This window comes from Trachemys scripta, chromosome 13 (assembly GCF_013100865.1).
Source record: "Trachemys scripta elegans isolate TJP31775 chromosome 13, CAS_Tse_1.0, whole genome shotgun sequence".
NCBI classification, from domain to species: Eukaryota; Metazoa; Chordata; order Testudines; family Emydidae; genus Trachemys; species Trachemys scripta.
In genome coordinates this window covers 38,905,599-38,930,740 of record NC_048310.1, presented here as the reverse complement: position 1 = coordinate 38,930,740, position 25,142 = coordinate 38,905,599, and the positions used below count along the sequence as shown (strand labels likewise).

Here is a 25,142-nt window from a genome sequence, read left to right as displayed (position 1 = left end):
GGAACCGGAGGGCCTGGTTGTAAATGCCAGCTGTGGGAGGCAGTGTGCAGCAGTGGTTAGTGAAGGGTCCTGGAAATAAGGACTGCTGGGTCCCATCCCTGGCTCTGACACGTGGGGTGACCCTGAGCCAGTAGCTTCCCCTCCCCAGGCCTGTTTCCCATCAGTAGGGTTGGGGTCCCAGTTCCCACAGCCCAAGGGGTTGTGAGGCTTCATGCAGGCGTGTAAAGTGCTGGGATGTCAGGAGCTGGGAGGCGCTGTCACCCCTGCACTAGGGCAGGGTTCTGGCCCCCTGCTGCTGGCTGAGTTTCTCTGTCCCTTGGCAATAAGACAGACACTTGTTTTCACAGCCAGTCGATCGCCCTGTGTCATCACCCTGCCTGCTGGCTGGGTAGGGTAACTCCTCAGGTCACCACCCCCTCAAGCCTGCCTTGGGCTTGGGGAGTGAGGAAGAGGGTGAGGGACAGCTGGTGACACTGACTATCCACCATCCATCACTCCATCACCTAGAGCAGTGGTCCCCAACCTTTTCCGGGTGGTGGGTGCTGGACGCTGAACCACTGAGGACCAGCAATGTCAAGAGGCGTTGCCGCCGAAATGCTGCTGAAAATCAGCGGCATTTCAGCGGCGACGCCTCTTGGTGATGCTGCTTTTCGGCAGCATTTCGGCAGATTCTTGTCCGCTGGCCAGTACGCGGGCGCACATAGATGCCACGGCGGGCGCCATGTCGCCCACGGGCACCATGTTAGGGACCACTGACCTAGAGCAAGTGAGTGGTGTTAGAGTTCCTCGGTGGCAATCCCATCTGTCTGGGGAGAGGCAGAAAGAGGGGGAGAGAATCTCTCCCAAAGGAGATTTCATTTGCAAACCGCCCCCAGGAGCCCCTCACTCTCTGACCGGGCAGAGGCTTCTCCAGAGCAGTCTCCAGTGTGTTTGGAAAGGTCCCAGCAATGGGGCTCCCAACCCTTCCCTTGTGGGAGACCGTTCCCCAGGCTGAGCGTCTCTGAGCTGGACCAGACCCTGTGAGCTGCTGAGCATGGAAATCAATGGGAAATGAGGGCGCCCTGGGCTTGCTCTGCCTAGGGACTTTGTGACTTTGATGTGGGGAATGGTTTCCCAGGAGAATCTGGACTCCTGGGTCTGTTCCTTCTCTCACCTGGGCAGGAGTGTGGCCTGGGGTAGCAGGAGGGAGCTGCTTGTCCAAAGTGACTGATGGTCTTTGGGACTGACCCCACTGCTCTAAAAGGAGGAGACTCCCTGGGTATTGCAGCCCCAGGGGTGACGAGGGGGAACGCTGGGAGCAGATCATGCAGTGAACTCCTGCCAGTGTGTGTAGCTTGCACTCCCTGCACCCCTGTGGGGGAGGAGGAGCTGCTCTGGCTGGGGCAGGGATGGGGAGGGACTGAAAAGGCTGGTTAGTGAGAGGCTGCCTTGACCCCAGACTCACGCCTGCTCCCCGCTGGGTTCCAGGATGGCCAGGCTCCTGAGGAAGTTCAGGAAGAAGGCTCTGCAGGTGGCCCCAGAGCCTGAGGGAAGCAGCCGCCATCTTCCCCAGGAGCAGAACAGCTCCTCTGTCCTCGCTGGCGGGGAAGCAGATCCCGGCTGGACCAGGAGGTGGAAGTGCCCAGCCTTCTGGCGGAGAAAACCCGCTCCCAGCGCAGGCGCCGAGGTGGGAGAGGCCAGGTCGAAATGGAGCTGGGCCAGGATGCGGCTGGGCAGGCAGGACCCAGCCCAGGAGGGGAGCCGGGCAGGGTGGCTCTGGGGCTTCTTCTGTGGGCAGCAGCGGCCCCAGAAGCCCAGCCCTGATTCCCAGCAGGAGACATCGCCCTGCCCGGTCACTGAGGACCTTCCAGCCTCCCCAGGCAGGAGGTGGAGGATCCTTGTCCCAGCACCAGCAGCTCGACCTGCTTCCCATGAGACAGCAGCAGCTCCTGGGACTCTGGCAGCAGGGAGGCCGATGGGCGCTACTGCTGTGTTCCAGGTGAGGAGCTGGGCTGGGCTCAGGGAGGGGTGAGGACAGGGCTGTGAACACCCTGGGCCCAGGTGCTCTACCAGTGCTATGGGGGGCGGGTCACCAGCCCAGTGGTCTGGCCTGAGCCACATGAACCCCACTGACACCAGCAGCAGTCACATAGCTGCCCCTGCAGCAAGGGCAGCTGGGGGCAGCGGGAGCTGCTGCCACTTTGGGCCTGATGCTCCGGGGGGCAGGCACCTCCCAGGGAGTCTAGGACAGTGCTGTCTGCGGGGGAGTTCTCTGCTAGGGATTTCTGGAGCTGTTGGGGGTTGAAGGCATCCCTGAGAGGGGGGAGTGTGGGGCCCGATCTGCCCTGGGTCCCTGAGAGGGGAAACGGGGACATTAACCCTGCTGTCCCCATCACACCCATGTCCTTCCCCCAAGTGGCAGCAGGGGTCACTCTGTCCCCTTCTCTCCCTGGTGTAGGGACCCCCTAGGGACTCAGAAAACAAGGAGGAGGAGGAATGGGTGGACATGGCCACAGAGGAGGCTGCTCTCAAGGTCATCTGAGAGCAGCTCCAGGGCTGAGAAAAGGTACAGATGTTCCCCAGCTGGGCTGAAACCGAGATTGTCCTGCCCCTTCCCAGCATCTCATCCCACTGCCTCTGCATCCTCAGGTCTTGTCCCTGATGATCCACCACCCTAATGGGGACCTTTCTCCTCCATGATCTGGGACCCCCAAGATGGGGTGTTTGTCACACACCAGCCGGGGTCTCCTCCCCCCACAGGCACTGTCCCAGTTTCTGACCCTGCTTGTGTTGGAGTTGTGGGTGATTTGGACAATGAGCGGATCCCCAATATGCCTCATCGGGGCCTGAGCCCTGCAGCTGCTGTGGGTGGGTCAGGGAGGTCCCTGGCTAACAGGGTCTCTCTTCCCTAACACCACTCCTGGTACATGCAGGAGGAGGCCCAGCAGCTCATGTTCCTGCATGCCAGCCACCCTGCGTGTCTCGCTGCACAGCAGAGAGGACAGGACACGCTGGAGCTGCACTGCTGCAAGGCGGCTGTGGTGGAGAGGATTGTGGTTGTTGTCAGAGGCTACCGGTGTGGTGCTTCTGCTTTCTCCTGTTGATATCACTCGGCTGCGTGCGTGTGTTCCCTCTGTGTGCTGCCCCAGCTCTGCGCAGATAGCTGACAGAGCAGACCTGACGAGAACCCCCAATGACCACAGAGTCTAGTAAGGTACACCTCGGCCAGGTTTATTGCGATCTCGGACACAATTGCAGTTCCCCGTAGATTACTTAGTCTACCAGGCATACTACTAATAGATGCCTCTTGGCAAGGACCCGGCTCAGTGGCGGGACTTTCCACTGCCCCCGTGGCCGGACAAAGACACCACCCCAGGGATACATTTTTATACACAGGTACAAACAAGTTACACATCACTCCTGACGTATTGAGGTGCAACCCCTCTACTCAGCAAGGTGCCGCCTCGCACCTTGTACCTGTTGGTTCGATCAAAACAACTCTATCCATCATTTTACCCTTTTGCCCCTGTCATTGGGATGGGTCGGTCTGTTCCTTGTTATCTGTGGAATGTTCCCGTTATAGTGTATCTTGGTACCATGTTTATACTGTAACTACGCTAAATGAATATATATTTATGCAACATCAGCCCTTTCCTTGCCAACTTCTGTGAGCAGGGCCTGCCTCTTGCTCACAGCTTAAGTTTGCTTCTTATTAGCAAAGTCTTAACCATTACTTTAGTTTGGTTCAGGCCTCAGGCCTCATACTGGGCTTCATTAGGGCCTTCACTTACTACAGTGGTGAGCGAGACACAGCGCCTGGCAGCTGGAGGGAGGAGAGAGACATGGGACGGGCAGGGGTCTCTCTGGCCAATGTGTGGGGGCTGGGTGGTGCTGGAGGGGACAGCAGAGGACAGGAATTGCTGGGCTGAGGATTGGGGATGTTACCGAAATGTCGGATCTGCCTAGCTGAGAACTAATAACAGCCAGACAGGGATAAGGAAAAGGTTGCTTTATTCTGCAGAAGAAAGGAGAGCTTTGCACCTTGGTACAAAAACTTTAACTTATACAAAAGCCAAAGATTTTTCTATACACTTAAACACAGGCCCTGGTTGTGTTAACATTTGATTGGTGGTTAACAGACCCTGTACTTTTGCTATTTGGTCAGTGAAAACCAGTTTGGGATCAGCTCCAACTACCTCAAGGCCTTGAAAGGGAAGACAGTTGAAAAGTTTAGGCTACTGTGTACTTGAGGTGTCTGCTTCCCCCTAATGGCCGCTGGCTGTTAAGGGGGGGGGGGAGTCGCTGCTGACTGTTACAGGGAGAAGAGAAGGGAGAAATTCTGCGATTCCTCACTAGTGGGCAGTGAGGGAATCATGGGGCTGGAGGGCAGCTGAGGCCGGGGGACGAAGAATCACATGGTTCCGGCTTGGTAGTCAGGAGGGTGTTGGACGGGGGCAGTTCTGACAGGGAGGGAGGGAGGGAGGGGAATGGGACCAAGCTGGGCAGGAATCCTGAGAAGGGGCCAAGTTTGATGGGCAGGAAGGAATCGGAGGAGCGGGAGGCAGGTGGGGGGATCCTGCTGGCCATGTGAGGTGCTGGCTGTGTAATCTCCTCACTGGGAAGTGTCAGTGGGGCCTGAATCTCACACGCTCCTTTGTCTCCTTCGGGTCTCACAGGAGCTCATTGAGGAGCTGCCTGATAATTCTCCACCCGGCGCCGTTCTCGCTAACTCCCTGATTGCTGTGGGCAACCTCAGGTACCAAGACCCTCCCGCCCGGCTCCCCTAACCCCAGTGCTGCTCAGGCCCAGGGCTGGGAGTCACTGCCCCTCCCACTCCCAGGTCACCTCCCAAGGGTGGCTCCTCTGGCAGAGGTGGGGGGAAGGTTCACTCTCTCCTGGCTGGACTGTTCTTTTCACTCCAGTAACATTATGGGGGCCTTGGGGATAGGCTCACTCCCAGGGTCAGATACAGGAGGGGCAGCAGGGTCCAGGGAACAGGCGCTATTCCTGCCCTGCCACTGTCTGTTTGGGAGGCCTTGGCCTTGTCATTCCCTGGCTCGGTGCCTCAGTTTCCATTCTCGCAAGCCTGTGCCTATTTCCTGCAGATTCATGTCCATGTTGGTGCCAGTCTCACCCCCACACTGCACAGTCTAATACCAGCTCCTCTCTCTTGCCAGCACCATGAAACCTGCCCTGGAGTCAGAACTGGAGACCCACCTCCTGTGAGCTGCCCTGCACGCTGTCTTCACCCTGGGCATGGAGAAGGTAGTCCAGATAGATCATCATAGAATCATAGAATATCAGGGTTGGAAGGGACCTCAGGAGGTCATCTAGTGCAACCCCTGCTCAAAGCAGGACCAATCCCCAACTAAATCATCCCAGCCAGGGCTTTGTCAAGCCTGACCTTAAAAACCTCTAAGGAAGGAGATTCAACCACCTCCCTAGGTAACCCATTCCAGCGCTTCATCATCCTCCTAGTAAAAAAGTGTTTCCTAATATCCAGCCTAGACCTCCCCACTGCAACTTGAGACCATTACTCCTTGTTCTGTCATCTGGTACCACTGAGAACAGCCGAGCTCCATCTTCTTTGGAACCCCCTTTCAGGTAGTTGAAAGCAGCTATCAAATCCCCCCTCATTCTTCTCTTCTGCAGACTAAACAATCCCAGTTCCCTCAGCCTCTCCTAATAAGTCATGTGCTCCAGCCCTGTAATCATTTTTGTTGCCCTCTGCTGGACTCTTTCCAGTGCGGTCATACCAGATCTTCTGCTTCCTCTGGGCTCTGGCCAGATTCTCCCAGACCCATTAGCTCGGCAAGTCTTTCCCGGAAGGTCAGGACATACTCCACCACCGACTCTCCATCGGGAGTGGCCTTCCCCTTCCATTTGTCTCTCATCTGGTCTAGGGGCCCCCTTACCTGCCTTCCATATAACAGTTCGAAAGGCGAAAACCTGGTAGATTCCTGGGGTACCTCCCTGTACGCGAACAGCAGGTGAGGTAAGTATTTGTCCCAGTCCTGCGGGTGCTGGTTCATAAATGTTTTTAGCATCATCTTTAGCATTCCGTTGAACCTCTCCACCAGCCCGTTGGATTGGGGATGATATGCTGAGGCCCAGTTATGCCGGACCCCACATTTCTCCCACAAGCACCGGAGTAGGGCTGACATGAAGTTGGATCCTTGGTCTATTAAGACTTCCTTGGGAAACCCCACTTGGCTGAAAATGGTCAGCAGCGCATCTGCCACAGTGTCTGCTTCGATGGACGATAAGGGCACTGCCTCGGGGTAGCGGGTGGCGAAATCTACCACCACCAGAATGTATTTCTTCCCTGACCTGGTCGTCTTGCTGAGAGGTCCCACTATGTCCATGGCCATCTTCTGGAAAGGATCCTCTATGATGGGCATAGGTCTCAAAGGTCTCAAAGCTGCTTTCCCCTTGTCACGGGCCTTCCCCACCCTCTGACAGGGGTCACAGGATCGGCAGTACTGTCAGACGTTGGTAAAGACCCCAGGCCAGTAAAAGTTCTGTAGCAGCCTCTGCCTGGTGCGCCGGATTCCCTGGTGCCCTGTGAGAGGGATGTCATGGGCCAGGTACAGTAGCTTGCGGCGATACTTCTGGGGTACCACCAGCTGCCTCCTGATCCCCCTAGGACTCCACTTCCCCTGGGGGAGCCCACTCTTGGTATAGGAATCCATTCTCTCACCTCTCCTGGCAACCTCTCCTCATGGTCTGTACCACACTGAGGTCAGCCAGGCCCCTTAGCTTCCGCAGGGAGGGGTCTTTCTGCAACTCAGCCTGGAACTTGGCGGCTGGGGAAGGGACGGGGACCTGCTCCCTCTCGTCGGCTGGGTCAGAAGCCACAGCCACCCTGAGCCTTGTCCTTGGGTGTTCCCTCCCCCCCGAACCCACTTCCCTGTTGCGTGTTTCTCCATTGACGGAGTCAAAGCACTCAGTTGGGGTAGTGGTGGCTGCACCCCCTAGAATGGCATGCAGGGAATGGTAGGAGTGGCATGTTTGCGGCTCTGCCCCAGACCTTCTGTTTGCTTCTCTGGCTTTTTGGTACGCTTGCCTTAGCTCCTTAATTTTCACGTGGCACTGCTGTGCGTCCCTGTTATGGCCTCTGTCCTTCAGGGCCTTTGAGACTTTTTCTAATATTTTGCCATTTCGTTTACGGCTACGGAGTTCAGCTAGCACTGATTCGTCTCCCCATATGGCTAGCAGATCCCGTACCTCCCTTCGGTCCATGCTGGAGCTCTTTTGCGATCCTGGGACTCCATCACGGTTACCTGTGCTGATGAGCTCTGCGTGGTCACCTGTGCTCTCCACGCTGGGCAAACAGGAAATGAAATTCAAAAGTTTGCCGGGCTTTTCCTGCCTACCTGGTCAGTGCATCTGAGTTGAGAGTGCTGTCCAGAGCGGTCACAATGAAGCACTGTGGGATAGCTCCTGGAGGCCAATAACGTCGAATTCCGTCCACACTACCCCAAATCCGACCCGCAAAGGCCGATTTTAGCGCTAATCCTCTCGTAGGAGGTGGAGTAAAGAAACCGGTTTAAAGGGCCCTGTAAGTCAAAAGAAAGGGCCTCGTCGTGTCGACGTGTCCAGGCTTAATTCGATTTAACGCTGCTAAAGTCGACCTAAACTCATAGTATAGACCAGGTCTTAAACACTCAGCCCTGGTCTACGCTACGAGTTTAGGTCGAATTTAGTAGCGTTAGATCGATTTAACCCTGCACCCATCCACACGGGTAGTCTCATGCAACAGGGATGAGGATTTTGGGGACAGGGAAGATGAGGAGGATAGCGCACAGAATGCAAGCGGAGAGCCAGGAACTGTTTATCACCCTGGAGCCAATACCCTCCCAACCCTCCCAAGGTGGCCTCATGGACCATGAAACCGGAGAAGGCAACTCTGGTGTGTGTACCTTTGTAAATATAATGAATGGCTTAAAAGCAAGCGTGTTTAATGATTAATTTGCCCTGAAAACTTGGGATGCATTCACGGCCTGTACAGCCCCTCCTTTTAAATGGCCAACCCAAGGGGTGCCTGGTATGGGAAAGGAGGGCGCTGCTGTTTGAAATCATTCCCACATGTTATGAAGGTTGAAGAAACTGAAGGACTGTCGCTTACCATAGCTGCCTGCAAGCCGAATTCTGTTGCCCAGCCCTGCATGTGTGATCTCTCACACCAAACCGGCAGGCCCTCAATATAAGAGGCAAAATGTGACCTTGTACCTAAAGGACATGTGCTATATAACGTTAACAGCTTGGTTCACCGTGAAAGAGCCTACCCATTGTTCTCTAAAGTGTGTCTTTTTAAATACTACTCTCCCTTTTTTCCTCCTGCAGCTGCAAATGTTTCAATGCTCCCCCATCATCTTCATCCCAGAGGCTAGCACAGATAAGAAGGCGAAAAAAACGCAGTCACGATGAAATGTTCTCTGAGCTCATGCAGTCCTCCCGCACAGAAAGAGCTCAGCAGAATGCATGGAGGCAAACAATGTCAGAGTCCAGGAAAACAGAAAATGGACGCGAGGACAGGAGGGACGAGTGAGATGAGAGGTAGTGGGAGCAAGATGAGAGGTGGCGGCAGCACGATGAGAGGAGGCAGGAGGCAATGCTGAGGCATCAAACTGATATGCTCCAAAGTCTGGTGGAGGTGCAGGAAAGGCAGCAGGAGCACAGACCGCCACTGCAGCCCCTGTGTAACCAACTGCCCTCCTCCCCAAGTTCCATAGCCTCCTCACCCAGATGCCCAAGAACGTGGGGGCGGGGGAGAGGGGGTGCTCTGGGCACCCAACCACTCCACCCTAGAGGACTGCCCAAGCAACAGAAGGCTGGCATTCAATAAATTGTGAAGTGCAATGTGGCCTTGTCCTCCCCTTCTCCCCCACCCCACCTGGTGCTTCCCTCCTCTCCCGGGCTACCTTGGCAGTTATCCCCTTATTTGTGTGATGAATTAATAAAGAATGCATGATTTTGAAACAACAATGACTTTATTGCCTCTGCAAGTGGTGATCAAAGGGGGGGGAGGGGAGGGCAGTTGGCTTACAGGGAAGTAGAATGAACCAAGGGGGCAGGTTTTCATCAAGGAGAAACAAACAGAACTGTCACACTGTAGCCTGGCCAGTCATGAAACTGGTTTTCAAAGCTTCTCTGATGCGCAGCGTGCCCTGCTGTGCTCTTCTAATCGCCCTGGTGTCTGGCTGCACGTAATCAGCGGCCAGGCAATTTGCCTCAACCTTCCACCCTACCATAAACATCTCCCCCTTACTCTCACAGATATTGTGGAGCACACAGCAAGCAGCAATAACAATTGGAATATTGGTTTCGCTGAGGTCTAACCGAGTCAGTAAACTGCACCAGCGAGCTTTTAAACGTCCAAATGCACATTCTATCCCCATTCTGCACTTGCTCAGCCTGTAGTTGAACAGCTCCTTACTACTGTCCAGGGTGCCTGTGTATGGCTTCATGAGCCATGGCATTAAGGGGTAGGCTGAGTCCCCAAGGATAATTATAGGCATTTCAACATCCCCAACTGTTATTTTCTGGTCTGGGAAATAAGTCCCTTCCTGCAGCTGTTCAAACAGACCAGAGTTCCTGAAGATGCGAGCGTCATGTACCTTTTCTGGCCATCCCACGTTGATGTCGATGAAATGTCCCTTGTGATCCACCAGTGCTTGCAGCACCATTGAAAAGTACCCCTTGCGGTTTATGTACTGGCTGCCAAGGTGGTCCAGTCCCAAGATAGGATATGCATTCCGTCTATCACCCCACTACAGTTAGGGAATCCCATTGCAGCAAAGCCATCCACTATGACCTGCACATTTCCCAGAGTCACTAACCTTGATATCACCAGTTTATTGCGATATACTGTAGCAGCCTGGCAAACTGGGATCGGGTACCAACAGCTGCACAACCCCGTAGGGAGGTGCTCTAAAGAGCCCGTGCAAATTTGGCATTTAGGTTGGAGCTCCCAGACATCACTGGACCCAGGGTCAACGTGGGGTCTCACTTACCCTCATGTGATCCCATTCAAATGAAGAGGATCACACATGTATAACAGCAGAATCAGCGTCATAGGACAGTGGGGTTTAGCCTTACTGAGGCTCTCTCCCCATTAGACCTGGTCAAAATTTTTCAACCAAAATATCTTCCCAACAAAAAAGGGGGATTTTCATAGGGAATGAATCTTTTCATAGTAAAAATGCCATTTTTTGACAGAAATTTTTGAAACAAAATGAAAAATTTCCTTTTGGTTTTCTAAAAAACCCCAACAAGCTGGAAATTTTATATTTCCCCCCCTTTCTTTGCTTTTCCCCCCTGATGTATGAATATTTGGGGGGGTGGTCAGAGGTATCCATTTCCTCTCTCTTTTTTCCCTTTTCCACTCTGAAACTTTTAAAATCTTTTTCAAAGTTGGAAGAGTTACAGAGTGGAAAAAGGAAAGCCTGGAACTTTATCACTCCGGAATTTTTTAAAAGTTGAGATTAGTTTTGAAAAGTTCCAGAATCCCACAGTTAGCTTTTTCCTTTTGAAATGTTACAGAGAGGGACAAAACCAGCCAGGCAACCCCTGGATATTACTAATTGAATTGAATTCTGTGGCAAAAAGGGGGGAAGACATAGGGGATAGTGAAAATTAAATTTAGAAACAATTTCAAATGACTCGATTTCAAAACCTGCTAAATGGGGGGTGGGAGGCAGGAATACTAAATTTTCTGTAATTTTTCCCCCCTAAGTTTTGACAGTGTTTTCACTTTGGCTCCATAATGCAATATCTTTCACCTTCCAGGAATTAAAGAATTTGGCTTCCAAGCATCCAAACCTTGTGATATTGCAGCTAGGTATGTTCTTTCTCCGTCTCTCTCTCCAAACACCCTGGAAATGCCCTACATTCTAACTCTCCTTCACAGACCTTTTGCCCAATTCTCTGCTGGGGTAAAGTGACTCAGCTCTGTTGAGCTTTTACATCAACCAATTTCCACCAGCAGGGAATTTGGCCCTTTGTGATTCTATGTCTACATGGCTCAGCAGTTCAAACTACAGACTGTGCAGCTGAGCACACCCAGGTGTTGTGCTGTGACTCCCCCATGTGGCCACTGCACAGTTTCACTCCAACCCTTCCCTCTTTTGTTCTCTTCCCAGGGGAACCGTTCTTATCTTGCATCTAAACCTGCACTGTCCCCCCAAAAATATCTGACTGGGGCAGAACAGTTTTCCTTTCCTACGCTTGCAGCTGAGTCAGAGCCCAGCCCAGTTCAGCTGCACCCAGTGCTAATCCCTGCTGTCAGCAGCTGTTATTTGTGCAGCAGCGAATACAAAGCCCTGCAGAGTAAGTGATCGCACCTGATTCTGGCTTTGCACGTAGGTGGCAACGGTAAACTCCCCCTGATTGTACCAAGCCCCAGAGTTATGCAGCCCAGAGATGGTGCTAGGTCCAGGCTTGTCTGTTATCACTGAAAGGTGCCTTTGTACCTGGCTGAGGCAGGCTGTGAGCAATGGGCAGGGCAAACCGCCAGCTGCACCAGTGAGTCAGCAAATCCCACAGCGCCCTTTGCCAGCAGAAAAGTGCCACCTGCTGAAAGAATGGAGAATCTGGGGCGAAGCCCAGCCTGTTACCTCCCTCCCCTTACAACCAGCCCAGGGCATGTTCTCTGCTTCCCCCCTCTGCTGATCAAGGGGACACAGCTGATTAGCAGCAGGTCCCAGCCCCAGTCTGACATCTTGAATCTGTCCCTAGAGTCAGAGCTTCCACTCACGTCTTGTGGCTATCGACCTGGATCTCAGGGGTGGGGCTCTCTCCTCAGAGTCAGCCCCCCTGTGGGGGTTCACAGCCCCTGTGCATGCAGGGGACCTGGGCAAACTCCATCCCCTGAAGGAGCTCAGCTCAGACCAATTCTCTGCACCAATGTCCCTCCCTGAGTCCACTGGGACAATGGCCCTTTCTCTGTCTACCCACATGGGCATGGTGCAGAGGCTATAGCCCCAGTAATCTACAAATGTCCCCACAGTAACAGCCCAAGCTAGGGCAGAACTTTGTCAGGTACTACTTTTATCCCCTTTCCACATGGTTCTTGCTCACGGGCCCTCGGCATTTCCTGCGCACCCATCTGTCAAACCACAGCCCTGCCGCCCTGCCACTTGATGGGTGAAAGAGGCAAAGGTCTAGGGATACCAAGGCAGGCTCAGTCGCAGAGGCTGCCTGCCTAGTCTGGTAATCTGTGCCCAGATTCTGCTGCCTTTCTGTCAAAGGGGAGTTCTGCCGCAGGGCCCAGTGGAAGGAGGAGCGGCTTATGCTCAGCTTTGTGAGAACTGCTGTGAGAGGAGAAGACAAACTAAATCTCACACAAGCCTAGCGTCTGCGGAAACAGTCCAACGATAATAGAGTAGGATCGCTTGCCTGACATTTCTCTTGGGATGCCGTATGGGGCAGATCCTCAGGTGGGGTACATTGCCATAGCTCTAGCAACTGCCGTGGAACAGTGACACTTTACATTAGCTGAAGATCTGACCCTCATTAACTTTTCACCTGCACAAGTAACCGGCATCTTCCTGGCCGGATTTGTGGTCCCCACCCAGCTCTCAGAAAGGGACTCTGGCAGCACACCTGCCACTGGTTACACGTATGGCTGCTTCTTTTTAACAGAGCCTTTGTACCATGGCTGAGCCTGGGCTAGGGGTTCTGGGCAGGGCAAACGCCAGCTGCACCAGGGAGTCAGCAAATCCTACGTCTCCCTTTGCCAGCAGAAAAGTGCCACCTGGTGAAAGAATGGAGCATTTGGGGCAAAGCCCAGCCTGTTACATCTCTCCCCTTACAACCAGCCCAGGGCATGTTCTCTGCTTCCCCCCTCTGCTGATCAAGGGGACACAGCTGACTGCAGCTCCTGGAGTCACAAAGAGCTGCCCATTAGCGGCAGGTCCCAGCCCCAGTCTGACTCCTGGAATCTGTCCCCTGAGTCAAAGCTTCCACTCACGTCTTGTGGCTATCAGCCAGGGCATTCGGGGGTGGGATTCCCTTCTCAGAGTCAGCCCCAATCTCCCCTCTGTGGGGATTCACAGCCAAATGACCAGGAGATGCCTGAGCTGCTGTAGCAGGGCGAGGTGGGGAGGGGATAGGAGGGAGCCAGCTGGGCTCCCTGTCTGACCATCCCTCTGATCTGATACATAGCACCAGCGCAGCTCCCTCTCTGGGGACACCACATGTGGCAAGAGCCCCACACTTTCGGGGGGTGGGGGGAGGAGAGAAAGCAAACCAGGCTTCCTGGGCCACTCTGTGGCCCTAGAATGTGGTGACACCAACTCATCCCTTTCCAGTATAACAACCGTCTCCTGCTGCTAGCAAATGTATTTAGTCTTGTAGCCCAAGTGGTAGACGTTCATGCTGAAGATTCACAGTTCAAAGCCTCCTGATGATCATGAAGTGGGGTGGTTACAAGTGCAAATAATGGGGTTTGTTTTTTTTTAGCTTTTTCCTTTAAAAAAAAAAGCAACCTGGGAAATTACAGATAAAAAAACTACATTAAAGGAATGTTAATTAGATTGCAAAACCAGCTAGTGGAAAGTCAGGAGATGCCAGAATTAGAGATTACCTGTGCAACCTCCGTTTGGCCCCCTTGTGTTTACACATTATGATGCAATCTTTAGTTACATGATCACAGTGTGTTTTTTCCACAGGCTGCCTGACTCCTTCAGTGCACAGCTGGATGGGCAAGGGAAAAGAATTAAGGTTGTGCAGACAATTGTAAAACTGCAAATCTTACTTTTGAGGGCTTGACTTTGCAACCTAAATAACTTTGTTTGTATGCAGTTTTTTGAATGCGATAGCTTGAAGGAACCAGCCACATCTCTACAAGTATCTCCCGAGAGCTCGGCTGGTAAGGGATGACATCTCTCTCTCCTCAACACAAACCACCGTAACCTCGGCCATATTTATTTCACACAGTATCAGGAATGGAACCAACCCATGCTCATAATAAATCCCATTATCATTCTCTCCAGAAGCTACAGACCCCACGAGCATCCAGGCCTCTGCAGAGAAAGCTGAGGCCCATCTGGGAGGATCTGGCCTGAATTTGCTGATAAATAATGCTGGCGTTATGCCAGAGAGCACTCTGGAGTCAGCAACTGCTGCAGATATGTTGGCCGTGTATAAAATCAACGTTGTGGGACCAATGTTGGTGACCCAGGTAAGAGTCTGCCTGACACAGGGCTTCAGCTGAGAATTTGTAGCTTCTACTTCGGTTTGCAGGGAAGAAAAGCAGCTGACGAGATCTAGAATTTCACTCATCTCTGTTCTAAGTCAAAGGGACCCGATCTTGCCTTAGTTACACCTGTGCCATATCCGTGACATTAATTGAATGGCACTTGTGTAGCAGAGAACAGAATTTAGCCCAAGGTTCTTTGATGATGTTGGCTACCTGGGCATTACACACTCATCCAGATGTTTCCTAACTTTTATTGGTGCTTATGCAGCATTACAGATGGCCCCAGCACTTTGCAGGTGGGAACATACTGTTACCAAAACATCGGGTTCAGCTAGCTGAGAGCCAATAACAGCCAGACAGGGATAAGGAAGAGTTGCTTTATTCTGCAGAAGAAAGGAGAGCTTTGCACCTTAGTACAAAAACTCTGTCTTACACACATTTTACAGATCCTTTATACACATTCAGACAAAGGTCCTTGCAGTGTTAACACTTGATTGGTGGTTGTCAGACCCGTGCTTTTGCTATCTGGTCAGTGAAAACTGGCTTGGGACCAGCTCCAACTACCTTAAGGCCTTGAAGGGAAGACAGTTGAAAAGTTCAGGCTACTGTGTACTTGAAGTGTCTGCTTCCCCCTAATGGCCACTGGTTAACATAAAGGCTGCTCTGTTAAGGGGAGGGGTCACTAGTAACTTTCACAGTCCCCCCTTCGGGCCTGACAAATTCAAAAATTGTCAGGCCCGTTATGCAATTTGCGATCAAGCTGGAGGGACAGATACTGGGTTTTCTTATGGACAGCAGAGCTTTTGATCATAGCATTACACAGGCATTTGGCACATTGTATCATTGTCCAAATAACACATAGAAAGAAAAGAATCCATTTAACAATTGTTTGAAAGAGCCCCGTAAACCATGACCCAAGGTCTGGAAGGAGGTCCTCAAAACTAAAGGTGTGATCAAGAGATAAAGCACAGAAAACAACAGCAGCATTCTTAATGGCTTGTAAATCCTGCTCAATTAAGCCAGAATGATTAACATAGAAACAACATTTTTCCCCAATGCGAGCACAAGTCCCCCCCAAATTGGTTCATATGCTTGGAAGGAGCATTGAGAACGTCCGCACTTCCACCCAGAAAGTTTCCAAGTATGTCTCCATGGCCACAGATCAGATGGTACTCCTGATGTGTCTGTAAGGGCAGTGGGCCAAGCCTGATGCTCTAGATCATTCCAAATGGCCATTAGCTGGTCATTCAGGAAATCCTGAATTTCTGAACATGCTAGATCCCACTGCAATGCCTTCCCAGCCTCAGTGATATTCAATACCATCTCTGTCAGCAACTTCTGGGTCATTGAACTAAGGGCGGAGATAACATGTAACTCACCAATTCCAGCCTGTACCTGGGTTAGCTGTGCCCCAATTTCTCATCATGTTTTGGTTCTTAAAAATATTCCAAACTGCTGCTGCACTATTGGCCCCATCCCATAGGGATCCGGTCAAGTCACTTTTCTTTCTAGAGGAAATAACCCAAGCCCTCTGTTGTGCTAATCTAATGGCAGCCCCCTGTGAGCAATTTGGGTATGTAGAGGTGATCTGGAAACTGAATAAGGGTAATGAAAATTTAACAGTCCCTAGTGTAGTGTTAATCACAGTTCATTGATATCCTAATACATTTCTTTTTGGTGTAGTACTATACCACATTCCCAAGCATGGGTCCCACATGCTTTTCTTCCTGCCAGTATATAATTCTTTGTTTCTTCACCAGGGTCAGTTCTTAATGTCTCTTGTAGTCAGGAGTCCCTGGACTTTGGTGGTTCCAATGAAGCAAGTGTTCCTTCTTCTCTTTTCCTGAAACAGTGTGGTTTAGCATCATACAGGGGAGAGGTTACTAGCACATCACCCTGTAATGGTTTTGCTTCTTCTAGAAAAATCCAAAGGCACAGTAGGTCTGTCAGTGGACAAGGGAGATGTTACTAGCACTTCACCTTGTCTTTTTTCCTTTTTCCTGCTGTCCAGGAGGCACAGCAGAGCTAGAAGGAGAAATAGGCTTATCAGCCGGAGAGTCCTCCCGAGGTGGAGGGGTCTTTTTACAGTGAGAAGCATGGGTCCAGGCAGGTAGTCCTTGGCACTTCACAGCGGTGTTGGTGGTTAACAGCACTTGGAAAGGGCCTTTCCAGTGGGGAGCCAAAGCAGTCTTTTGTAGATGGACTTTACATAGACTCAGTCTCCTTGTTTCAATGAATGGCAGGGCTGCTAGGGTCTTTGGGTAGCAGTTCTTTTATCTGTGAGAAAAGAAACCTAACACATTTCATTAATGCCTGGCAGTGCTTTGCAGATCTCATAATTGCTTGGGCACATTCAGGCCCCCCTTTTCTTGGCTGTCAGCCAAGTCTTAGCTGTGGGCAGTGTCCTTGGATGGGGCCAGCATCTTATCTTTGGACTGAGCTTGCTAGCTATTTTTTTTCAGTTAACTCGTTCTGTTCTTTTTCCTTCTTCCCTTCTTGGCTTCTTTTAACCTACAAAGGAAACTTCCACTCTTCACTCATACACCTTTTCCCAACAATGAACACATACACATTGCCATTATACGTACATTAGTCTTATTACTCAATATATGCCATATACACCCTTCCAGTAAAATAACTTTATTACAGAGCTTTGGAGCAACAAACCAGGACAAGCACACCCACCTTTGAGAAGTCCACTCGGTACAACCTCTGGTGTCCAATAGCTTTCCTCCCTTCCCAGCCCTCTGGCTAGAAATCTGAGGTAGCCAGAAGGATCCCATCGGCAATATGGGGAATGGGTTAACCTTCCATGTCCTTGCTTCCAAAGACTGTTGGTATGCACATTTTAACAACAATTTTGGCCATAGAACACAAAAATAATTCCTATTGTGCCAGTAAATGCATGGTACGTTGAATGCTATTCAGCTGGCATCCGTTTTCTCTGATGATCTGAAAGACAAAAGAACAGAGGTCTACCCCTTCTGGGCAGTCAGTCATTGCTTAAAATATTTCCTTTATATACACATATTCTTGTTGATTTTAGGCAAAACAGAATTACCCCATATTTCCTTGTATTTATTTCATAGGCAGCCCAGGTTTCAGTGGCTTCTACTTTATTCGTTAGAAAATTACATTAATACAGATGCTTTCTGGCTTGCTTCCAGATCCAAAGCTATCCACAGCTTAAAGATTCTTACTTAAAAAAAAGGACACAATTAACTTTCCCAGACTTTTGATTGCCTTTTACTTCTAACTCCTGCTTTCAAACGCACAGTGATCTGAAAGAGACAACACAACCTATATTGGTAGGTTTGCATTTCTTTTACCTCTGCTACAATATACACTGCACATGTTCTGGGGAAAATGCACATCCTCTCCACAATTCAATTTCCACAACACTAGCCACATCCATTTCTACACAAGGTGTAACTATTTCTTTTTAAACACCGGGTAAAGACCATTTACTTAACATATAATTTAAAGGGCTATCCTCAGAGGGTTTTACCAGAGACCCACCCATCTGCCTGCTGACACTCTAACAGAGAATTACACAGAGAACAGAGGGAATTATGGCCTAATAGGATCCTGTTACAGGAATTTCTACAGGGGACGGGACAGAAGGATCCCAATTCGACCTCAGAGCTTCATCACACGCGATGGCTTCTACTCTGAGGAATTACGAATGAGAGGCTCAGTTCCTTCCACACACCTAACGCCCAAATGTATAAGACAGAAATTCATTAACCAGTTAACCAGACCAGAACCAGATAGTGTCTCCTTATCCTATTAGGACTCACCTTATCAGAACACGAACCCCAGGGGCTGCGGTGAAGCAGAGAAAAGGGGCGAAACACCCCATTGGCGCCGTTCCCAATTTGCCACAGCCGTCCGGAGTCCAATGTCCGAGCTAGGAGAGTCCCGGCGGAGTCGCTAGAAACTGTTACCGAAATATCGGGTCCACCTAGCCGAGAGCCAATAACAGCCAGACAGGGATAAGGAAGAGCTGCTTTATTCTGCAGAAGAAAGGAGAGCTTTGCACCTTAGTACAAAAACTCTGTCTTACACACATTTTACAGATCCTTTATACACATTCAGACAAAGGTCCCTGCAGTGTTAACACTTGATTGGTGGTTGTCAGACCCGTGCTTTTGCTATCTGGTCAGTGAAAACCGGCTTGGGACCAGCTCCAACTACCTTAAGGTCTTGAAGGGAAGACAGTTGAAAAGTTCAGGCTTCTGTGTACTTGAAGTGTCTGCTTCCCCCTAATGGCCACTGGTTGACATAAAGGCTGCTCTGTTAAGGGGGGGTCACTAGTAATTTTCACAATACAGAGAATAAAATGCACTCCCTCTCACTCTGGCCCAATGGCTATTTGAGTATTTATCCACAGTGGCCAGCGAGAGAGAAGAGAGAGAACGGCTGTGTTGTCTAGTGATTAGGGCACCCACGTGGGAGCCTGAGGGTCCGGTTACCCTTCTCCAATCACTCTTTTATTATTTAGCCCCAGTGGAACAGCTTCACCAGGGAAGAATGTCTCATCAGAACCCTCCCATAGCTCAGTGGTTAGAGCATTTGCCTAGGAAGTGTCAGACCCTGTTTAAATCCTGTCTCCCCCTCTGGCAGATGTGGGAATTGCACCCTGGTCTCCCACATCCCAGGTGTGTATGCTAACCACTATGAAGAGGACTAATCTAGTAGGCAGCCTCTGAGCATGACTACCAGGTCAGGCCTGGCAAGTGCTCTAGGCAGATGAACACCTATCTTCCCCCAATTCATGAAATGCTGAGAGGCTTAGGTGGAGATAGGTTTTTTGATGCCTAGAGTGAGGCAGCCATGCGCATGCCCAGAGGCAGAAACTTAGGTGCCTACAGGGTTCAGCGGGAGTTTGATGGATAGCAACTGGGACTTAGGTACCTACGTACTTTTGTGGGTCTGAGCATTGTAGTCTGAAGGCACAAACTGGTTCAGATGTCATTGGGACATTAGAGCTGGTAGGTGGAGCAGAGCAGGTGGTGGTTGAGAAGTGGGTTGAAGGAGGAGAGGGATGGCGATGGGAGAGAGCGAATTGGGAAGCTGTTCCTAGCAGATGGGGTGCAGTGAAGGCAGGTAGGAAATAGAGACGGGGTGGAGGGAAAAAAAGGCAAGCAGGAGGGTGGAGCGCAGGAAGTGGGACAGGTTTGCAGCAAGATTAGGTTTGAGCCAGAGGCAGGAGTGGAGCCTCAGTGAGGAAGAGAAGCTAGGATGGGACAAGGAAGAAGTGATTCCGATGCCTGCCCCCCCCCCCCCCCGACTGCTGTTGGGGGCCCAACACTGTACATGCCATGGAGGACGTCTCTGGGGTGACACTGGGGAGGAGGAGAGGCCAGGAGTATGCAGGTTTTGAGGCCCAGCACCTCACACAGGTAGCCCGGCTATGCTGTAGCAGCTACGCTGGGCCAGATTTATTAGCAAGGACAAACGGACACAGTCTGTCTCCCTCCAGGCGTTCCTGCCCTTGTTGAAGAAGGCTGCGCAGGAGAGCACCCAGACAGGGCTCAGCTGCAGCAAGGCGGCCATTATCAACGTGTCCACTATAGGGGGCTCCATCGGGAACACCCCCAGCATGGCCACCTTTCCAGTCATCTCCTACCGCTGCAGCAAGGAGCTGTTAGCCCATCTGCTAACAAGTCATGGGATCCGGGGGTGGTGGGGTGCATGTCCTATCTGATAATTCTGCAGTTACCCCGAAACAAAACATGCCCTGATGGTGTGTCCTGTGCTGATTCATGCACCAGGAAAGGGAAAGTTTCAGAGTGGCAGCCGTGTTAGTCTGTATCCGCAAAAAGAACAGGAGTACTTGTGGCACCGTAGAGCCTAACAAATTTATTTGAGCATAAGCTTTCGTGGGCTACAGCCCACTTCATCAGATGCATAGCATGGAACATAGAGTAAGAAAATATATATACATACAGAAAACGTGAAAAGGTTGTAAGTTGCCATACCAACTCTAAGAGGCTAATTAAATAAGATGAGCTATTGTCAGCAGGAGAAAAAAAAAACTTTTGTAGTGAGAATCAAGATGGCCCATTTCAGACAGTTGACAAAAAGGTGTGAGGATACTTAACATGGGGAAATCATTCTGAACTATCTATGCCCATTTTGCCCCCAGACGGAGCGTGTTCCCCTTCATAAAAGACTTAAGCCCTGACTATCCTTACAGCCAAATACTCTTAATTTCTGCCCCCTGCCCCAATAAAGGGATCTGAGTCCAATTTAGAGCCACTTTTACAGGGGATTCTCTATGTGCACTCAGAGCATCCCACAAAGAGCAGGGGACAGAAATGAGCCCTCCACTGGCAGCGTGTGTTTGGCTGTCTCCCTGGCGTGGGATGTAAAAGGTAGCTAAGGTGTCCATAAAACTCCCCCTCTCTTTCCTTGATAACATACCAGGGATCGTTCTCAGCCCATTACAAACCACGAGACTGGGCAGTTCTGTACCAGAGGGGGTCTGTCCTCACTGCCCCATTGACATGAGTTAGCTGCACTCAAGTGACTTCTCTCAAGTTAGCCCAGCTCGAGTGAGAATGGCCACACTGCAAAATAACTGTGACACTCAAGCTGCTGTGTCCCCAGTGGTGCTGCCCTCACTCGGGTGTGGCTCTAAGACAGTGGTCCCCAATCTCCCAGTGACTATTGAAAGCAATCCGGGAGATTTTAATAGGCTATTTTAAGACAATGACATTATGGCATGTTGGGAAAAAAAATCTCCCAGAATAGCTTCAGTCAGAGTTGGCAACCCTAGTTGGGGGGTGGGTATGGGGCCAGGAGCAGGGCTGAGGCCAGGGGCTGAGGCTGGAAGCTGGCACAGGGCCGGGAGCGAAGCCGCGCCAAGGCTGGAGACAGGGCTAGGCACGGGGCCAGAAGCTGGGGACATAGCTGGGGGCGGGGCAGGAGCAGAACTGGTGGCTGGTGCGGGCCCCACCATACTCTCTGGAACATTTCCCCATACCCCCCTAGGCAGGCATTCCCCACAGTTTGGGGACCTCTGCTCTAAGATGTCTGAGGGCATAGCCCGTGCATCCTTGTGCTGTGTAAGCCGCGCTGCTCTATGAACTTGCCCAGGAGATTGTGGGAGATGGTGTCTGTCCTTGCTGGCATACTGGGGAAACTATTGGAAGGCATTGGTGGCATAGCAGCACTCGAGCTGCAGAACTGGCACGTTAACAGCTGATGAGTCGTGCTCACTTGAGGTTTGGTCTATGCCCCATGAGGGGCCAGGCATCCAGCATTAACAGCTTCCCCACACTTGAGTGAAGGGTCTGTGAGTGTGTCGACAGGTCCCTGGTTAGGGGCAACCCACGAGTTAAGTCTGCAGTGAAGACAAACCTAGCGTTGGCACCAGACCTTGGGGGAAGAAGGATGTGGCTTTCAGGGACCTCAGGCCTCTGGCTCCAAAATTTAGGAATCAAACCAATTGCTTCCCTTAAGGAGTGGAATATGCACATGATCACAGTTAACAAGGAGGAGAGGAATAAAAACTATAACCCCGAGGAGACCCAGCTGAGTTAATGTAGCGGAGTAACCTGTAGCTTTGGGACCGTCCTCACTGGTCAGGACCTGATCTAGTGCTTTAATTCGCCTTAGTTTGCATTTAATTTTCCTGTTTTATGAAGGGAGGAGAAAGGAAAAGGGGCAAAGCTAGTTGGCCTGTGCAGCCTACAAGTTATGCAGGTTTCTCAGCAGCACAAGTCAATTATGTGCAGTTGAAGGAGCGTCAAAGTGCCACTTCTGGAACTCATAAATTTAATTCTCTTCCCTCGTGACTCTGCCTCTGCTCTGGACGTGCTTCACATCCAGACTGCTCTGAACATGCTCACGAGGTGCCAGTCGGTGAGATACAAGGAAGACGGGATCCTGTGCACTGCGCTGCATCCGGGCTGGGTGAAAACAGAGCTGGGAACTGCCAAGGTACAGCAGCTAATGACTTTCCAGAGATGTGCCCAGAGTCTCCTGGCAGCATGAGGGTGAGATGGTGGTTGGGGTTAGACACTATCACTCATTGCATCTATTGCCATTCGCTCAGACCAGAGTGTCATTGCTTTGCTGCTGATACCAAGACAAGTTTGCTCGAGGAAAAAACTGGATAGACTCAGACATTTAATGTGATCCAGATCAAATCCCCTTGGCCAAGTGTTGCTCACATGAACAGCTCTGATAATGTCTCCGCTCATTAGGCTTTTCTCTGCACTCCAGCCACTGCTGGCGCTGAACACGCCTTGCACCCACTGCCCTGTTTGCTCCTGCTAAACACGGAGTAAACTCCCCTCTTTTGAGCAAACATTTTGTAGTCGTAAAATAAACACGGTTTGATTAATGAAGTGAGAAGCCAGGACATTTCTGGAGTCCTCAGACGTTCGCAGGGCTGCAGAACATTGTGAAAGCCGGGAGTGTCCCAGTAAAACCAGCATTTGTAGTTACTTCACTGGTAGGCCCCAGAATCACAAGGTCATAAGACCACTGTACTCGACCTCCCACTCTGGCCTGTCCCTGGTCCAACCCACACTCTCGCAGAGGGATGGGGGAAAACCTGAGGATATGGTTTGTTTGCTTGTTTGTATAGGATGGGGTTAAACTCCTGTTAGTTTCCTCCTCATCTTCCAGTGTCCCTGTCTGGGTATATCTACACTGCAATTAGACACCCACGGCTGGCCACGCCAGCTGATTCAGGCTCACAGGGCTTAGGCTAAGGGGCTGTTTAATCGCACTGTAGGCATTTGGGCTCAAGCTCTGAGACCCTCCTTCGCATGGTCCCAGAACCCGGGCTCTAGCGCAAGCCTGAATGTCTACTCCACAATTAAACAGCCCCTTAGCCCGAGCCCCTTAGCTTGAGTCTGCTGGCACGCGCCAGCTGCGGGTTCTAATGCAGGGTAGATATACCCTCTCTATCTTATCCCACATGTGGCCTTGGGTCCCATGTTCTCCAGCTGCATCCCCCCTCCCACTCCCCAGGTCCTATTATTCCCCCCTTTCCCTCCCCAATATTCCTGTGCCACCTAGCTGCTGTTCTTATTTGTGCCCCGAGAACTTAATCTGCTCAGGAGGTCCAGCAGCAGCTTCTCTTCCAATCCCTATCTCCCCCTCACACACACACACAGGTTCACAAGATCTGTGCTCCCCCTTCCTTCCAGAAAGGCAACTACTGCCCAACCCCTGCTCCCACCCAGCAACAGCCTGGATTTGCTAGCTGTGATCCAGAAGGAAGCAGCGAGTGCAGGAAGGTGTGGGCCAGCTGTCACCTTAGCCAGGAGCCCACTTCCCCGGGGCAAGTGCTTCAAACACAAGTGGAGTTTCATTCTCCCCCTTTCACGTGCATGCTGCAGGCAGAGCTGACGGTGGAGGACAGCGTGCAGGGGATTCTGAAGGTGCTCTCCACCCTCTCTGAGAAACACCATGGGATTGTAGTGGACTGGACAGGAAGAAATGTGCCATGGTGAGAGCCTGGCCTACAGGAATGATTTCACCAGCAGTGTGCACAGGACACTCCAGCACCCGTCTGCATCTCATGAATAAACATCTCTGCCTGAACTAGCGCTGTTACTGAGTCTCTCCCCTCACAGGACTCTTTTGGGTTATGGATTCAGGATACCTCCTTTAAAGGAAAGCATTGCCTCATAGTTAGAGGGGAGACAGCTCTGCCACTGACTTACTGGGCCCTTGGGCACATCACTTAGTCTTAGTTTCCCCTAATGCTGCCTGATCCTTGTGTAGCAGTTGGAGAGCCTCTGATGAGACATATTAAAAGCAAAGTATTACAATAGCTGTTATAGATACAAAATTAACTGCACCATCCAGCTGAGCTTACTTGAATAACAGACTCCAGGCACGGGGTAGGTAGCGTGGATTTCCCTAGACAACAGAAATTGGGCTTTAACAAAGAAATTAGTCTAATTCTCTATCTGTATTAGCTCACTAAGAAAACAAAAGGAACATGAAACACATGAATGTGAAGCACCAATATCCACCCTCCTATCCCTCCACAAAGAGGATGTAAACAGGCTGTTTCACAGCGATAGTTAAAGAGTTTATTGGTAAACAGCAACACCAGCATTAGAAGTGTCGGCAGAAAAATTAAATGTACCTTTACATTATTGCTGTTCATTATACAAAGATATGTTCATATTGACTATAGTAATTAGTGAAATACAAAGGGAGGCTGACGTGAATCAAACCAGCACACTGTATGTGCACACATGAACAGCAGGACCATGAACCTCTGCTCCAGACATGAAATAACTCCAGTGCAGAAGGCCTCTTGCCAGGCTCTTTGTTCCACCTACGCCTTTGATTAGGCCCTCTGGACTAGGGTGAAATGCACCTTCAACAGTCAGTTGACAGCACCTGTCCTCTCACATTTTTGGTCATTTTGCCCCATGATGCAGTGGGAACTGCACTGCACCAAAACAAACCTGTGTCATTTTAACAGCCCCATGCAACAGCTGCACAGATCTTTGATAAGAGGTTGGTGACAAAGAGTTACTTTCTCCTGGGCATGACCTGTTCTTGCACTGTCTTCATTGGCTCTTGGGATCCTTTTCAAAATTAATCAGACACAAACTAGAGAAGGCGGTGAGACTGCTGGAGCCTTGCAAACGTGGAGTCACATTCTGCAAGGTGCAGAGCTTTCAGGGGCGCAGCTGCTCATGAGTTTAGGTCCATTCGCTCTTTCAGTTAAGGAGTTCCTCGCTCTCTCACCACCTCCCTCCATCTCTACCCTCACCCCCAATGCTTTTATATACTGGCTGAGGGCCAAATTCTCAGATGGTGTAAATTAGCTTAGCCTGATTCATTTCAATGACACTATGCCCATTTGCACCAGCTGAAGATTAACTGTGAGATTCTTCTACTGGTTTAGGTTACTTTAAAAGGACATTAAGAAGCAGCTGAGTAAGCAGATTTGATGAGGGTGGGGAGGGAAAAG

General features: G+C 50.9%; 1 protein-coding gene across 1 annotated transcript; it reads left to right on the top strand.

Annotated features, from left to right (window-relative positions):
• Positions 1–640: 640 nt before the first annotated feature.
• On the top strand, positions 641–25,142 carry LOC117886763. The gene is made up of 10 exons (XM_034788807.1): positions 641–766; positions 2,438–2,512; positions 2,913–3,041; positions 4,656–4,735; positions 5,883–5,944; positions 10,718–10,822; positions 13,977–14,164; positions 19,668–19,827; positions 22,023–22,132; positions 23,545–25,142. The coding sequence occupies exons 1-10, from the start codon at positions 641–643 to the stop codon at positions 23,656–23,658; spliced, it is 1,149 nt and encodes a 382-aa protein (XP_034644698.1). The 3' UTR covers positions 23,659–25,142.

Excerpts from the sequence above, each read along its gene's own strand:
- LOC117886763 (XM_034788807.1), top strand. The coding sequence starts at position 641 with ATGCTGCTTTTCGGCAGCATTTCGGCAGATTCTTGTCCGCTGGCCAGT. Across the intron at positions 3,042-4,655 it reads TGGAGAGGATTGTGGTTGTT|GAGCTCATTGAGGAGCTGCC; the intron begins GTCAGAGGCTAC and ends CGGGTCTCACAG. Across the intron at positions 19,828-22,022 it reads CTCCTACCGCTGCAGCAAGG|CTGCTCTGAACATGCTCACG; the intron begins AGCTGTTAGCCC and ends TTCACATCCAGA.